Raw genomic sequence first — 15,944 nt, forward strand, 5'->3', positions numbered from 1 at the left:
TACAGTGTACTCATACACACAAAAATGAAATAAAATAAATCTTTAAAAAACAACAACAACAACAACAACAAAAAACCCATACAACAAAAACAAAGATAAAAAAACACTAGGAAATCACAATTGCTATCTAACCATATTGTAAAGCCAGGAGAAAGGCCAATATATTTATTTATATACTGTGAGCAGCCTCAAGGAAGAAAAAAATATATAAAACCAAGTTTTCAAAGTTGTAAATGTTGCTTTTTTAGGGTGGGAATTACTCAACAATTGACAGTGTATATTGGTACTCAGATATATGGCGGCTATATAAACACAGAGAGTAGCAGCTATCTGACAAGTGAAAACAGGTTTCTCTGAAGAGCAGGAACACACCAGGAGTAGGGTAAGGGAGGAAGTTTTCAAAAGCAGCCCTTAGAACTATTTGACTTCACAAACATCTTTCATGAGGATCTCACTCAAGCAATAAAATCTTCCTTTAAAATCCCAATGAGAAAATATGAAGCTCTCCGATAATCCCCACCTTATTTATCAGAGAATGGGGGAAACAAGGGGCTTCTCAACATTTCATGTACAAAGACACAGAACTTAATGCAAATCCTAGCTCCTCCAAAATGAAGTTGCAGAGAAGATACATCAACTTTACTGCTTACTAAGTTCTAATGGGATCACATTTCTCCCTCAGAGGAACTGTTTTCATGATTACATTCATTTATTCTATTATTCTCTAATAAGGAAGTGTGTACCTTTAATCCTGGTGCAGGATAGAAGCCTTCAACTAACTTGCTGTTATCAAAAAGACTATAGGCACCGTCCCGTATTGCCACGACGCCTCGACTACGGCAGTATATGTCAATGCAGTACATGTTCCTGAAGGCCAGTCTGATGTGGGTGGATGATTGTGGTAATATGGAGAAACACTGGTAGGCGGTGTTAGTTCTCTGGGTCAAGCCCAACATTGGAACAGTAGGGAGTTTGTTGATGGCATTTAACGGTGCCTGAGTATCAAACAAAACCTAGAAGAAACAGAGATCACCCAGTTGCCATGTAACTGAAGAAAACTTAAAATTTTTGATGTTTCACTGTCACAAATGAGCATTCTGGGACACTCTATATAAAAGTTTCTCTTGAAGTGGACTAGATCATTTTAATTGAGTTCTCCAGGCAGTGTTTAAAACATTTAAGACAAAAAAACATACATCTTAGTCATTAAAGACAAATGCAAATAATTTTAGAGGTGTTTTGCATAACACACCACTAATAGATCTTAAGACAGAGAAGAGAATTTAATTACCTGTAATAACTGAACCACATTTGGTGTTTTGTTGAACATTTCTTGAAGTTGATGGAGAATGGTATTGTGACAGTTACTGCAACCTGAGTTGGGGCCAACTGTTCCCAAAGAAATGTGAAATTTCTGGTGAATGGAATTCCACTGGATACTAATCTAGATCAAAGAGAACACATGTGGAATAAATTGTAAAGTACAGAATCAAGATGAAAAACATAACAGACAAGACAGCAAACACTGAAATGAGATCTTTTTGTAAAAATGAGTAATGTGGTAAAATTTGGTCCCAAATTCCAAATATGATATTCATATAGATCAATAGAGACTATGAGCATGCATAAAATCCCCCTTTTATTATATAAACTAGAAAAAAATCTTTAATCCTCGGGCTTTCGTTTTCTTTTTTCTTTTTTTTAAAGATTTATTTATTTATTATATGTAAGTACACTGTAGCTCTCTTCAGACACACCAGAAGAGGGCATCAGATCCCATTACAGATGGTTGTGAGCCACCATGTGGTTGCTGGGATTTGAACTCAGGACCTTCGGAAGAGCAGTCAGTGCTCTTAACCGCTGAGCCATCTCTCCAGCCCTAAGATTTATTTATTTATTATATGTAAGTACACTGGAGCTACTTTCAGACACACCAGAAGCCACCATGTGGTTGCTAGGATTTGAACTCAGGACCTTCGGAAGAGAAGTCAGTGCTTTTAACCACTGAGCCATCTCTCTAGTCCCCGGGGTTTCGTTTTCTATTCAACTGCAGAGTCATATTCTCAACGCCACCAACTAAGGAGCAAGCACCATTATAATAAAAAAGGAAGCTACTCAAACACATGTTCATTCAACTACTAGAAATTTTCAGGTATTACTAGTTATGGAAGTATAGAGAAAAACAAGTATAAGACTTGTTCTACAAGTCTCTATGTGTACCATGTACATGGCTGGTGCCCAAGAAACCCTAGAACTAGATTTACAGATGATTGCTGGGAACCCGAACGGGATCGTTCGTCTATGAGACCAGTACAACCTCTCAATCACTGATTCTTCTCCTTAGTTCCCAACTGGCTGGATTTTTAAGGAAAAGAAGTAAGTAAGTATAGATTACAGGAGGTATATTTAGGATTATACGACAAAGAATGAATATATTCATATAACTCAAACCAAAGATAAATTGTATTTCTCAAAGTCAGACATGAATCCCAATTGAAGTGAAGGAAAAAATATCAAAAGAGCTTGTTTTAAAATCAAGATCATATGCTCTTAAGACATTATAATTTATTTTTCAGTTTTAAAGAATTAAGCATATATCACACTTTTATTTCAGCAGAGCATTTAAAATTGATGTTACTTGAACCTTTATTTAAGGCACTTTTCTTTCCTTGGTTTCTTTTCCAACCCGCAATACCTGGCAACTATCATTTAAGTTCTTAATTTTTAAAAGATACATAAGAAAGGAACCTCCATTTTTCAATATTTATTTTTATTTTATTTCACATGTATTGGTGTTTTGCCTGCATGTATGTATGTGTAAGGGAGTCAGATCTGCTATGATCTGCTATATGGGGGCTGGGAACTGAATCCGGGTCCCCTGGAAATACTGACAGGGCTCATAAGCACTAAGCCATCTCTCCAGCCCACAGAACAACCATGTTTTACTTCATATACTTACTGAGCTTCCTTTGGTGGTTCCATAACATAAGATAAGTTTTCGATAATTATAAACACGGACTTCTGAGAAAATATTCAGATGAGCAGGTATTTCTAAGCAGAAACAAATAAAATGCATTGATCGGAAATGGACTTTTTTTGTTTGTTTTTTGGTTTTTTTTTTTCGAGACAGGGTTTCTCTGTATAGCCCTGGCTGTCCTGGAACTCACTCTGTAGACCAGGCTGGCCTCGAACTCAGAAACCCGCTTGCCTCTGCCTCCCAAGTACTGGGATTAAAGGGCGTGTGCCTCCACCAGCCAGCGGAAATGGACATTTTTAAGAAGCAGGTATGAAAAGGAGGGCATTTTAGCAAATCATATGCCTAGTTTGGTTGTGAGGAGGTCTTCTTTAATCCCAGATTTTCCCTCAGAGTCTCTATGTACTAAGAGTGATGGATATACTCCTGGATCTTCTTGCCTTTTCCTGCCAATTGTCATGATTACAGGCCCACATTACCATGCCCATTTGATTGACTTAAAAGGCAGTCGCATAAATCAAAAGCACGGAAAGCTAGGACAGAGAAGGTGAGCCATGGAAAATGTCTAGCACAGTGGCTAATACAGCAAAGCACTTTCTCTGTCCTGGCCTCATCAATTTATGCCAAGAAGAGCTTTCACACAAAGTAAAGTTTTTAAGTCTCTGTGTCATGTTTTTGTCATCTGTAAATTAGGGGGTACCTATTTCCTAAGTAGCTATGCAATTTAAATGTGCTAGTGTTGCGACACAATCCAAGAATGGAGCCGTGTGAGAATTCTGAGTGTTATGACTTTCTTAAAAAACACAGAATCATTCCTGGAATGTGCTTTTGTACCCTTTCTAGGTGTAGCACATCGGAGTAAGTTTACTTCAGATTATTCACTACAACTATTGTTATTTGTTTCTGTGCCTCTATGGAAAAACATGTTTTGCCACATGTGACTTTGGTGATACTATCGAACTCTCACAATATACACTATATGATGCTCTGAATAAAGTTGGCTATTAAATGAGACTTTAGTCTGCCTCATTTACTGGCTCCATTCTCTCAGGTCCTCTAGAGTAGTATCATACTGACACAGCATAATGTTTATTAGATTGCATGCTCACACTAGATGAGGACTATATTATAACACAAAAGTATAATAGAGGTCTATGTGCCCAAATTTCTAGAAAGAAAAGAAACTTAACAGTTATTTTTACCTGAGAAAAAGAGACTATACACTGAGGTAAAGGACAATTTTCCTTTTGACTTTTTTACACACTGTGCAGGTTTGACTTCTTCTATTACATGAAGGAAGTATTTTGAAGTTAAAAGGAAGACTATTATACATACCTGGTAGAGAACGTGCAAATTCCAACACACACTCATATAATCGGGCAATGCTACTCCAGTCATTAAGAAACATTTCAACTACTTTTCTACCACCAACAGGTTCAGACAACAGATTTTCATATGTCAGGTAAACATGTCGGGATGGTCCTAAAGGATTCAAAAGAGAAGACTAATAGTAATCAATACTTGAAAAATTACTGACGTGACCAAAAACAGTGTGAAAGATCTCACCTTGCTCCCTGGTAGAAGTGCCATTAAGCGGACAATTTGCAAACACTAACTCTGCCACCCATGTGCGGTTATTTCTACCTTGTAATCGGAAAGTGCAATCAAGAAGAGAGCGGTCCAAGGCCTTCTGTGTTTCCTCACTTATTCCCTTACAGGGAGGAATTCTGGTGATGAAAGATAGCATATAGGATGTATGTTATGCACAAAGACAAAGCACAGAGTAAAAATGACAGACAGGGTATGACAACAGAGCTTTAGGTCCAACGTGGCTACTAGATGCCTTCTATAAATCAACAGTTCCCAGTAATTGCTAATATTTAACCCACATTAGTTGACATCAATCTATATTAGGACTCCCATTTTAACTTACCAACCCCCAGAGACAGGGTTTCTATTTTCCTTCTACAGCTTTGGAGACTATTTATCATATCATACGTTATGAAGCAATATATTTTAGCTGGCATTTCAGTAATAGATGAAATACCAGGTGCAACATTAACTATATATAGTATCTCTCAACTCGTAGATTGGATCTTAGATTTTATAATTATTCCTATCATGGCAATATCTAGAAATACAGAAACTTGTTTCAGGTTTATTTTTCAGAATTCTAGGACTCCTCGGTTTTTGCAATATTGTTCATTTTAACTGGACAATTCTTTATTGTGGGGAGCTGTGTTGGGCCTCGATGGCCTCAATCTACTACATGCCAATAGCACTTCGGACCCTTATTTCTTAGATAATGATAAAAGTATTTTTAGACATCGCCCTTAATGTTCCTTAAAGGGTAAAACTACCCTACCTCCATGTTGAAAACCACTGACCTGGAATTGAAAAACAGTGAGAGACAGATTTTTTTTATTTTTTACATGTGGCAAAAAATTAAATATATAAGTAGAGCAAAAGTAAAATATATTACATTAAAATGTAGTATCACAATTGTTCTCAATTGAAGCTTTCAACACATTTTCTCTTCAACATGCAGATTTTCTTTATTGGTTTATTTTTCTATAGTCCAGACAGGCCTGGAACTTGCCTCATGCCTAATCTGAGTGAGTTTTGAAATTATTGGCGGGAACCAAAGCATTATCAGAAAGACGAGGGAAGGGGTGAGGCCCCTGGGGCTGGCAGGTGCCATGAGCCAGAGGGTACACAGCAGACATGAGCATGTGGCTCCTGGCAGGCACCTTTGCTGGCTTTCAAAGGCACCAGTCAGGTGCCCATTGGGACCTCCAGGACAGCCTCAGAAGTGGACTGGCAGTAATGGAAGGGCTTGGGCCAGGTACCAGGTTCCTTGAGCTTCTACTCGTAGTTAGTTGAGGGCAAGAACAAAGACAGGAAACCTCAAGAGAAGAGGGCAGGTGAGAAAGTAGGTGGGAGAAACCAGAAGGTCACAGGCCTGAAGGAGGAATGAGGCCTCAAGGAACCAGTAAAAACAAAATTCTGGAACCAATAATAAACAATGCCATGAAAACACTGCTTCACTACCAAGAAAAATGTATGGGCCACACAGCAGAAAGACGGTAAATGCTGAAGCACTACCTAGTACACGGTTTGTGAAAAGGCCAGAAGTTTATAACAAAATAATCAAATGTGCATTATCTTTCTAGCATATGTGGAGGTGTATAGGGCCAATTCCACATCTTATGAAATTCTAGAATTTGGTGGAAAAAAAATCAAAATGTGTAAGATATCTAGCTACTGATAGCCACTATTGTAGACAGGCAATTATTCCTTAAAGAACATGACTCCTCTTGTAACTGGCTATGGTGGCCCAAGTGTGTATGTAATCTCAGCTACTTAAGATGAAGACAAAGATCTCAAAGATCTCAAATTCAAGCCCAGCGGGAGCAACTATAATCCACAATGACCCTGCAGATGTAGCATAGGGGTAGGGGAAATACATTGAAAAGAAATAGTTCCAGGAGCTGGAGAGATGGCTCAGCGGTTAAGAGCACTGACTGCTATTCCAGAGGTCCTGAGTTCAAATCCCAGCAACCACACGGTGGCTCACAACCATCCGTAATGAGATCTGATGCCCTCTTCTGGTGCATCTGAAGACAGCTACAGTGTACTTACATATAATAAATAAATAAATCTTAAAAAAAAAAGAAAAAAGAAAAGAAATAGTTCCATGCAAAATGCATCACAAAAGTTGGGCTCGATATCTGCTTATAATGCCAGCACGAGGAAGGCAAATTCAATTCCTACACTAGGGACCTTTTAAGAGGCAAGAGAATCATCACCTTGCTACTTTAAACAAACAGTCTCAAACAAAAAATGGGCAAAATTCTCAGAATGCATGGCAATATTGAAAGGAACTTGTAAAACAGAAAAATGACCCAGGTATGTGTGGCTTTTATGATCAAAGCCCAAAATCATACTGAGATGGCAAAGTTTGGAAATATCTTGTAGATTTGTCTTTCCCTTAGAGCTTTGGTAGATGCTCAGATATTTTAGTCCTCTCTCCATCCATGTTCAAAGTCAAGGATTGTTTAGAAGCCACATGAAGACCAAATATAATCTCTCAGTCAGAGCCAGACAATCATAGTGGAGGGGGTATTTTACCATGTGGCATTTAGACGAGCCATCTGAAAATATTTAACCCTACCACTGGTTTCTCATGCCCAACTGCTTATAATAGAGGGATAATCTTGGTGCCAAATCAGAATGTACTTATTGTTTTCACCCACTTACTGGTACTGTTGGGAGAACAGATTAGTATCATAGAATTAGATAACACTTTAAAATAGTTTCTTTTTAAAATTTTATTTATTTTATAAGTAAAAGCATACATATGCCATGATATATGTGTCAAGGTCAGAGGACAACTTGTACAAGTCAGTTCTCTCCTTCCATGGTGGGGATCCTAGGGATTAAATTAAGAGAGACAAGCTTGGTGGCAGATAACTTTACCCAGTGAGCCATCTCTTGTTTGGTTCAGCACCTTGTTGTGGAGAGATTTGTGCTATCAAGCATATCCCACACTACCTCCTGTAAATTCCTCCTGAAATAAACTTTCTTTGTATGTAGGTGTATATTTAGATTTTAATATGTAAGGATGGATATGGGGCTTCACACACACACACACACACACACACACACACACACACACACAGACAAATGGACATACACACCAGGGAAGCAGGACAAAAATGTGATTCTTTTAACAAATTGTGATTTGTCTTGGCATTAATACTGACTACACAATACAAATTGAGACTGAAATGGAGTGTACTATGTTAGATAGCTCAGTCTGTATCTGTAGTAACCAGTTTTCTCTGAACCCCACAAAAATATTATTTTGAATGTAACTGCTTTGTCCTCCTTTTATGATCATTTTGAAATATTACTTACAGTGTTTACTTGGAACAGAGTAATGAAACTAGAGCTTGATGTTTAAAGAAAATTCTAAAGCCTGATTTCCACTTAATCCATTCAACTTCATAAGTTAACTGACAACGTGATTCTTTGTGTTCCATTGCTGTGAAGAGACACCATGACCAAGGCAACTCTTATAAAGAACAACATTTAACTGGGGCTGGATTACTGATTCTGAGGTCCAGTCCATTACCATCATGGCAGGAAGCAAGGCAGCATCTAGGCAGGCATGGTGCTGGAGGAGCTGAGAGTTCTACATCTTAATCAAAAGGGAACACAACACTGTCACTCTCTATGGGCCAATCATTTTCAAAGCACCACACCAACATTGGATAAATATCTTTGGGGGGGGGGGCTGGGGGTGGCGGGCGGGTTCTCTGTATAGCCCTGGCTATCCTGAAACTCAACTCTGTAGAGCAGCCTGGCCTTGATTAAAGGTGTGCACCAACACCACCCAGCAGGTATAAGGTTTTAATTTAATAAATCATAAAGATATTTTTCCTTCTTCCCTTTAAACACCCTACCATGATAATGGCATTCACTGGAAAACTATATGTTTAAATCTATCAATTTTTGTGTTTTCCCTTTACATTGTAAATATAGAAGGGAAAGGAAGAATTAAAAAATTCCCTTAAATGTTATGAAATGAAGTTAAAAAAGAAAACAAAAATGCATCTTTCCTAGGCAGGACACTTCAGAGTTTGCTTGAGTTCAAGTAGAAAGGATACTGGAATGTAGCTTGACATGTCTCAAGCCCTGGGGTTCCATCAGAGACAAAATGTGAAAGCTCTCAGAAAAAATGTTGACAAGATGTTTCTAAAGAGTGTGAAAACTAAAAAGAATAAAACAGAACTGTTATTATCATCTACTTCTCTGTGGTGGCCAAACAACTTCTTGTTGATTTTGTAATTTATATTTTATGCAAAGCAATTCAAACCTTGAACTAATCCTCCTTTCTCTACCTTCTGAGTACTGAGATTATAGGCATATAACAAACTTGGTTTATGTGTTGCTAAAGATCAATACAGGGCCTTGTGTATATCAAGAAAATATTGTATCAAGTGAGTTAGATTAACAGCTTCCCTTTTCCAAGTGTTATTAATTTTTAACATGCAAAATACTAAGGTTCATTATGATATTTCCTTATCATTATTTCTCATATTGACCTTTCCACCCGCTACCTATACTTTCCAGTATTATTTGGTTCTTTATCCTCTGCCCATTTAAAACTAAATCTTATGCCCAGCTTTGATTTCCCCACTTGTGTATGTGTGTGGGTTGAGAGGTTATGTTAAGAAGGGAATCTCACTGTCTAACTCAGACTGAAAGCAAACTCCTCCTGCCTCCATTTCCTAAGTGCTGGAATTATGGATGTGTACCATCAGGCCCAGCACCCAATTTAATTTTTGTTTGCACATTCTTATTCATCTAACTTGGTACCTCAGCTTATTTACTACCACTGTGATGGTGACTTTGTAGCCCGTACAAATGTTAACCTGAGCTTGAGACATATTTGTGTCTGCTCAATGGCCCCTCAAACGTAGAAAAGTCCTTTCACATTGTGATGTCCTCTACTTCAAAAACCATCACTCATCTTTTGCCCAGGACAAAATAAGTATCTTTGCTGCTTCCCCTGTACCTCTGAAATCTATCTAATCATCAACCCTTGACTGTTTCATCTCCTAAGTCCTTACAGGAGCATACCCTAGTCTAAACTAACAGCAATTGTAACATGAACCACTTCAGCAACTAGTATTGCTACTTTAATCTCATTCTCCTTTATTCTGCATATTGCCATAAAATTCAATTTCCAGAAAAACTTGTCTAGTGATGTCAGTTTGTACTTAAAATCATGTACTGGCTTCTTTTTGGGGGTTGTTTTTGTTTCTTAAAATGGGCACCTCACTGTAATGTCCAAAGTGGTCTTATTAATCCTCTGGTGTCAGCTTCTTGAATCATTGTGAAGATATTGTGAGGAATGTGCTAGAGTGGCCTAACTCAAGCCAGAAAGAATTACATTGACATCTATCTAGTTAACAAATGATGCCCTAAAATGCCAGATGGTGCTAGATTGCCACCAAATCAACAAAAAAGAACCTCCCCTGGATCTCCGCAATTCTACATAGAATACGTGACATACACAGACTGTGAGCACTGCTTTACACTGTTTCATAGGAGAGAAACTGTCTTCCACTGTGACTGCAACAAGTGACGCTAAGTTAGACACAAAACACAAGCTTACTTTAATAAGCGAATTGCATGGCTGAAGCCATCACCTTCCACTTGCACTCCCTGATGTGGTATCTCCAGGTTAGACAACTGAAAAGAGAAAAGGCACAGGAGTATCACAAAAGAATCGGCTTTTCTCTGCATGATATCTGTCTTGATCCCATCTGTTCTAAGGGCAATCTTTGTCAAAGTGGTAATATATCAGTATGAGCAGTCTTCCTGTTATTATACTTCCTTGAAAAAGCAAGTGCAAGTCAATGGTGCCACAGCGTTTCTCTTAAAAGAAAATCTCCACAGTACAGAAATCTTCAAAATTCAAGAAATGAACCCATTTATTGCTACAAGCTATAAGTAATCCAGAATCAGTTCAATTGGTTCCAAATGAAGTAACTAAAAACGAGGGTTGGTTTTTGTGATTCTACTGTTTGATCAAAATGAAACTTAAGTCAGGCAAATGTAGGGATGGGCTGAAACTCTTCTGGCAGAGCTCCATGTTAGGAAGGCATACCAGAAGGTCCTCCAATGGAGTGAAGAAAGGCTTGCCCTCAGTAAACAATGACACATCTTCTATGACAGGATTCTTATATACCTTGTCCCACAAATTATTTAAATATTTGCCTAGCCCAACTTTGAGGTTCAGGAAGAAGAGAAGTTTAGAATGCTAGCTGATGACCAAAATAGACAATACAAATTCACACTCAAAAGGAAGTAAGGTCTAGAACAGCTCAAAAAATGACTTGTGATCAAAAAAGAGAAAAACACTGCCAATAAGAGTACATGTAGCTATTCACAGCTCAGGGTACATTATTATAAGCAGAAAATGAGCTGCTATTTTAATATTATCTATCAATTTGAAGCAGAGATTGTAGTTAAGTTTGTAAGAGCTTGAATGAATTCAAGAAAGTATTGTATGAAGTTCCCATGTATATAGCATTTATGGATCACAGAGGACAAAGACAAAGAAATCTGTGTACAGGTATCAGAACCATGTGCACCTACAAAATTTCTTTAAAATTTCCCCAATGCAGCCAGGCGGTGGTGGCACATGCCTTTAATCCCAGCACTTGGGAGGCAGAGGCAGGCGAATTTCTAAGTTCAAGGCCAGCCTGGTCTACAGAGTGAGTTCCAGGACAGCCAGGGCTACACAGAGAAACCCTGTCTCAAAAAATCAAAAAAAAAAAAATTTCCCAGTACAGTGAGGAGGACAGGAATGCATTACATGCCCCAAAATCATGTGCCTACTCTTCCCATCACCAAGGCAATAATTCAGTGATACTCCTGTAAGCAACTGAAATAAGATCCAAGAGATAAAGAATGTGGATCAGGCACCCTCACACAAACATACATGTAGGCAAAACACCAATGCACATAAAAAGTACTAATAATAATGAAAAAATGGGGCTGGAGTGATGGCTCAGTGGTTAAGAGCACGGACTGCTCTTTAAAATTCCCAGCAACCACATAGTGGCTCACAACCATCTATAATGAGATCTGATGCCCTCTTCTAGTGTGTCTGAAGACAGCTATAGTATACTCATATAAATAAATCTTTAAAAAATTGAGGAAAATGGAAGGTTGCAGCAGGCATGATGGCATATGATTTATAATCTTAGGATAAGAAAGTAGAAACAAAAACATAAGGAATTTAAGCTTATCCTTAGCTACATGGCAAGTTCAAGGCCAACTTTGGGCTACATGAGATCCCTTTTTCATAAAACAAAATCCAACAAAACCAGAGTTGTTACTTCACTTTACATTCATATCTAGAGATCATGGTAGATGTAACACAATATTTTTAATGATTTATTTTATTTTATATGCATTGTTATTTTGTCTGCATGCATGTCTGTATGAAGATGTCAGATCCTCTGGAGCTGAAGTTATAGGCAGTGTTGAGCTTCCATGTGGGTGCTGAGTACTGAACCTGGGTTCTCTGAAAGACCAGCCAACACTCAACTAGGGAGGCATCTCTCCAGCCCCATACAACACCATATTCTTGAAAGACATGAATTCTGCATCGGCCTACTGATGGGGCTGGAAGCCGGGCGGTGGTGGCGCACACCATTAATCCCAGTACTTGGGAGGCAGAGGCAGGACAATTTCTGAGTTTGAGGCTAGCCTGGTCTACAGAGTGAGTTCCAGGACAGCCAAGGCTACACAGAGAAACCCTGTCTCGAAAAACCAAAAAGGGGGGGGGGGCGCTAGAGAGATGACTCAGCAGTTAAGAGCACTAACTGTTCTTCCAAAGGTCCTGAGTTCAAATCCCAGCATCCACATGGTAGTTCACAACCATTCACAATGAGTTCTAGTGTGTCTGAAGACAGCTACAGTATACTGGCATATAACAATAAATAAATCTTAAAAAAAAAAAAATCTTAAAAAAAAAAAAAAACTAATACAGACCCCATACCAGTTTCTCTATTAAAAAAAAAAATCAAAGTAACATTTAGTTTAATATTTTTCTGACTTACTTGTCAGAAAGTAGTCCAGTGTACCTAGTACTCAAACAACACACTTCATCAATTCAACAAAAATTACTTCAATCAATTCAACAAAAAGCCATGCTTTATTAAGCAGCCATCTCTGATACACCCTAAACTATGTATGAGGTAATAGACATTAATCCTTAAAAGTTGTCTATTTTCGGGCTGGAGAGATGGCTCAGCAGTTAAGAGTACCGGCTGCTCTTCCAGAGGTCCTGAGTTCAAGTCCTAGCAATCACATGGTGGCTCATAACCATCTGTAATGAGATCTGATGCCCTCTTCTGGGGTGTCTGAAGATAGCGACAATGTACTCACATAAAAAAATAAATAAATCTTTAAAAAAAAAAAGTTGTCCAGTTTCTTTAGCTGTCAAGAGTTTAATTTCCATCAATCTAAGGAGAAGACTATGGGAGACAAAAGATCTTGTGTGGACGAGAGATAACTCCTGCTGGAGCCATGCAATTTCAGTTAGCATCTGAAAATTCCCAACTTACCTCCAATCGAAGACCTACAAATGGCATGTTGGTGTCACACATAGCGACAAAGTGAGCTAAAACTTTATTGAAGGCACACATTTCTCCTGATCGTTTGGGTTTCTTGCATTCTGTCGGACATGGGTCATCAGACAACTAGAAAATAATTTTTTAAAAATGTGTAAAAAATTACATGTGATTGTGATTCACTGAGGCAATGGAAGCACTACAACAAAGCTTGGGACTAATCCAAACAAATATGACCTCTCAACACAGGGTCACTGAACAAATCATAACACAGACATAAGTAACTTAGTAGAAAATACTTTGTGTTTAGCAAGTTCCTTTGTTATAAATGATATATTTTTCTTAATTAAAACAAAAGCCTTTGGTCAAATGTGAATGTACACATCTATAATTCTTTTGCTCAGAAAGCAAAAACAGAAGAATGTTATGTTTGAGGCTAGCCAGGGCTACAAAGAAAGGTAACATGAAAGGCTCCACATCTATCTGTAAACAAACAAGGGCGGAAATTACCTCAGTGTTAGAGTGCTTGCCTACAGTGCACAAAGTTCCAATTCTATAACCACCCACCACTCTGAAAAGAGGAAGAAACCTTTCACAGAAAATGTGCATAACTGTTTTATTGCTGCCGAGTACCTTAAAAACCATATCTAACTCTTTCCCACTTAAAAATAACGAAACCAGGGATGATTAACATACACCTGGAAACCCAGCACTTGGGAGGCAGAGGCAGGAGGATCTGATCTATGAGTTTAAGGTAGCCTGATCTACAGAGCCAGTTCTCCAGGATAGCTGGAGGAAACCCTGTCTCAAAAAACCAAACTAGTAGTAATTTTTTTAAAGAATAAAATAAAACGGTAAAGGGGTTGCATAAATATTAATACTGATCAATTCTGTGCTAACTCCTATATGAGCATACCTTGTGCTTGGTACCAGTTCTGGTCTGTTTCCCATTCTTTGTATAGGACATCAGGTCCTGGATGTCTTCCTTGAATTGCTGCAGCAGCAGTGCCACGACAGGGGTGTCCTCACGATCTGCAGTACTCACAGACAGAAAGTAATACTTGTACGATAGCTGTGTGGGCTTATTAGGAACCTCAAGCATTTCCACAACCTAAAATGACCCAAATCAGAGAGAGGTGAGACCCAGTAGAATAAGAACCACTGTCCATTGTCCATCTTACATCAAGTGCAGTTTGTAGACAGTAAACACAAGAAATGAGATAATTAAATTATTGCCATTAGTTAACCTTGATATTTATATAACTTAAAAAATATACCAGGTCTTCTATAAAGTTATCTATTTTAAGTTTTTATTGCCGTTTAATTTTAAAATTGTCCTTTTACCTCCCTTACTTGTGAATACACCCGAAAACCTCAATTATTATAGGTAAGGAAAAAACAAGTGGGATTAGAGGGCTGCCCACATCTCACTACGAAACAAGGGAAAATACATTCTCATTTTTGTTTTTGAGACAGAGTCTCAAGTAGCCCAAGCAGCCCTTGAACTGATTCCTCCTGCCTCCACCTCCCACGGACTGGGAATAAACCCCTGTTGCCAACACATCCAGCTGAAGCCTGAGTTTTAAACTAACAACTATGGTCACTGTGGGCACAATATGAGCAAGCAGCAGCACTGGAATGGAACTGAGCACTGTAAGTGCCTGCTGATAGTGTCATTGAGGGGCCAGGACTTGGTTTATTTGTGCCCTATGTCAGTTTACTCCATCTTACAAAAGTCAACATCTAGCTAAAAAACAGCATGAGGACACTTAGTGGAATGATAAATCTGTATCCTTACTGAGATAGAGGTTACAACAGTATTCAGTTACCAAAACATACTCTGAACAAAAATAAAAAAGTTTGATGTAGGCTGGGTGGGTCAGGCCTCTAATCCTGGGTACTTCAGAGGGCAGGGCATGAACATTACAAGTTTAAGGTCTGGGGATGGAAAAAGGACTCAGAGGTTAAGAGCACTGGTTGCTCTTCCAGATGACCTAGGTTAAATTCATTGCACCCACATGGAAGCTCACAACCATATATAACTCCAGTCCCAGAGGATCAGACCCTCTCTCTCTCTCATCTAGGCATACATGGTGCACAAACATACATGAAAGAAACACTAAAACCCATACATGAGTTCAAGGCCCACCTTGCTAAAGAGCTCTGTTCAAAGCTAACTGAGCAAGTTAATGAAACTTTGTCTTAAAACTTAAAAAAAAAAAAACAAAAAAAAACCAAACCAAAACAAAACTTAAAAAAAGAGCCGGGTGGTGGTGGCGCATGCCTTTAATCCCAGCACTTGGGAAGCAGAGGCAGGTGGATTTCTGAGTTCGAGGCCACCCTGGGCTACAGAGTGAGTTCCAGGACAGCCAGGGCAATCCAGAAAAACCCTGTTTCAACCCTGCTTCTAAAAACCAAAAATAAATAAATGAATAAATAAAAATAAAAAAATAAAAAACCGATAAGGGCTCAGTGATAAATTGCTTGCCCAGCATGAGTTATATGATAGATTCAATCTCCAGTACCACCCAAATAATCAATGTCAGAGACTGAAAAGCACAGATTTTCACAGTATCTATTTATAACACAGACATGAGTGACAAAATAGGGAAAAGAAACTCTTGAGGCAATCAATTATATAGTAATCCTTTATTTTCTGTATTTAATTTTCTAAGACATAATTTCTCAGTGTAGCCCTGGCTATCCTGAAATTTGCTATGTAGACGAGGTTGGCCTTGACCTCAAAGATCTCAGAGACCTGTCTGCCTCTGCCTGACATGTGCTGGGATTACAGGCATATGCCACCACCTCCA

At 38.5% G+C, this 15,944-nt stretch overlaps 1 protein-coding gene across 1 annotated transcript in view; it reads right to left on the bottom strand.

Moving 5' to 3' along the window:
* The window catches only part of Med14 (mediator complex subunit 14), a gene marked incomplete at its 5' end in the record, with an annotated part of 83,124 nt that overhangs the window by 24,825 nt on the left and 42,355 nt on the right, over positions 1–15,944 (bottom strand). Inside the window, 8 exons of the mRNA XM_031372068.1 lie at positions 744–1,013; positions 1,292–1,444; positions 2,960–3,051; positions 4,310–4,456; positions 4,541–4,701; positions 10,161–10,237; positions 13,126–13,260; positions 14,048–14,242. Coding sequence (XP_031227928.1) covers positions 744–1,013; positions 1,292–1,444; positions 2,960–3,051; positions 4,310–4,456; positions 4,541–4,701; positions 10,161–10,237; positions 13,126–13,260; positions 14,048–14,242 — 1,230 coding nt within the window. The remainder of the gene's footprint in view (positions 1–743; positions 1,014–1,291; positions 1,445–2,959; positions 3,052–4,309; positions 4,457–4,540; positions 4,702–10,160; positions 10,238–13,125; positions 13,261–14,047; positions 14,243–15,944) is intronic.

This window comes from Mastomys coucha, chromosome X, assembly GCF_008632895.1.
Source record: "Mastomys coucha isolate ucsf_1 chromosome X, UCSF_Mcou_1, whole genome shotgun sequence".
Lineage (NCBI taxonomy): Eukaryota > Metazoa > Chordata > Mammalia > Rodentia > Muridae > Mastomys > Mastomys coucha.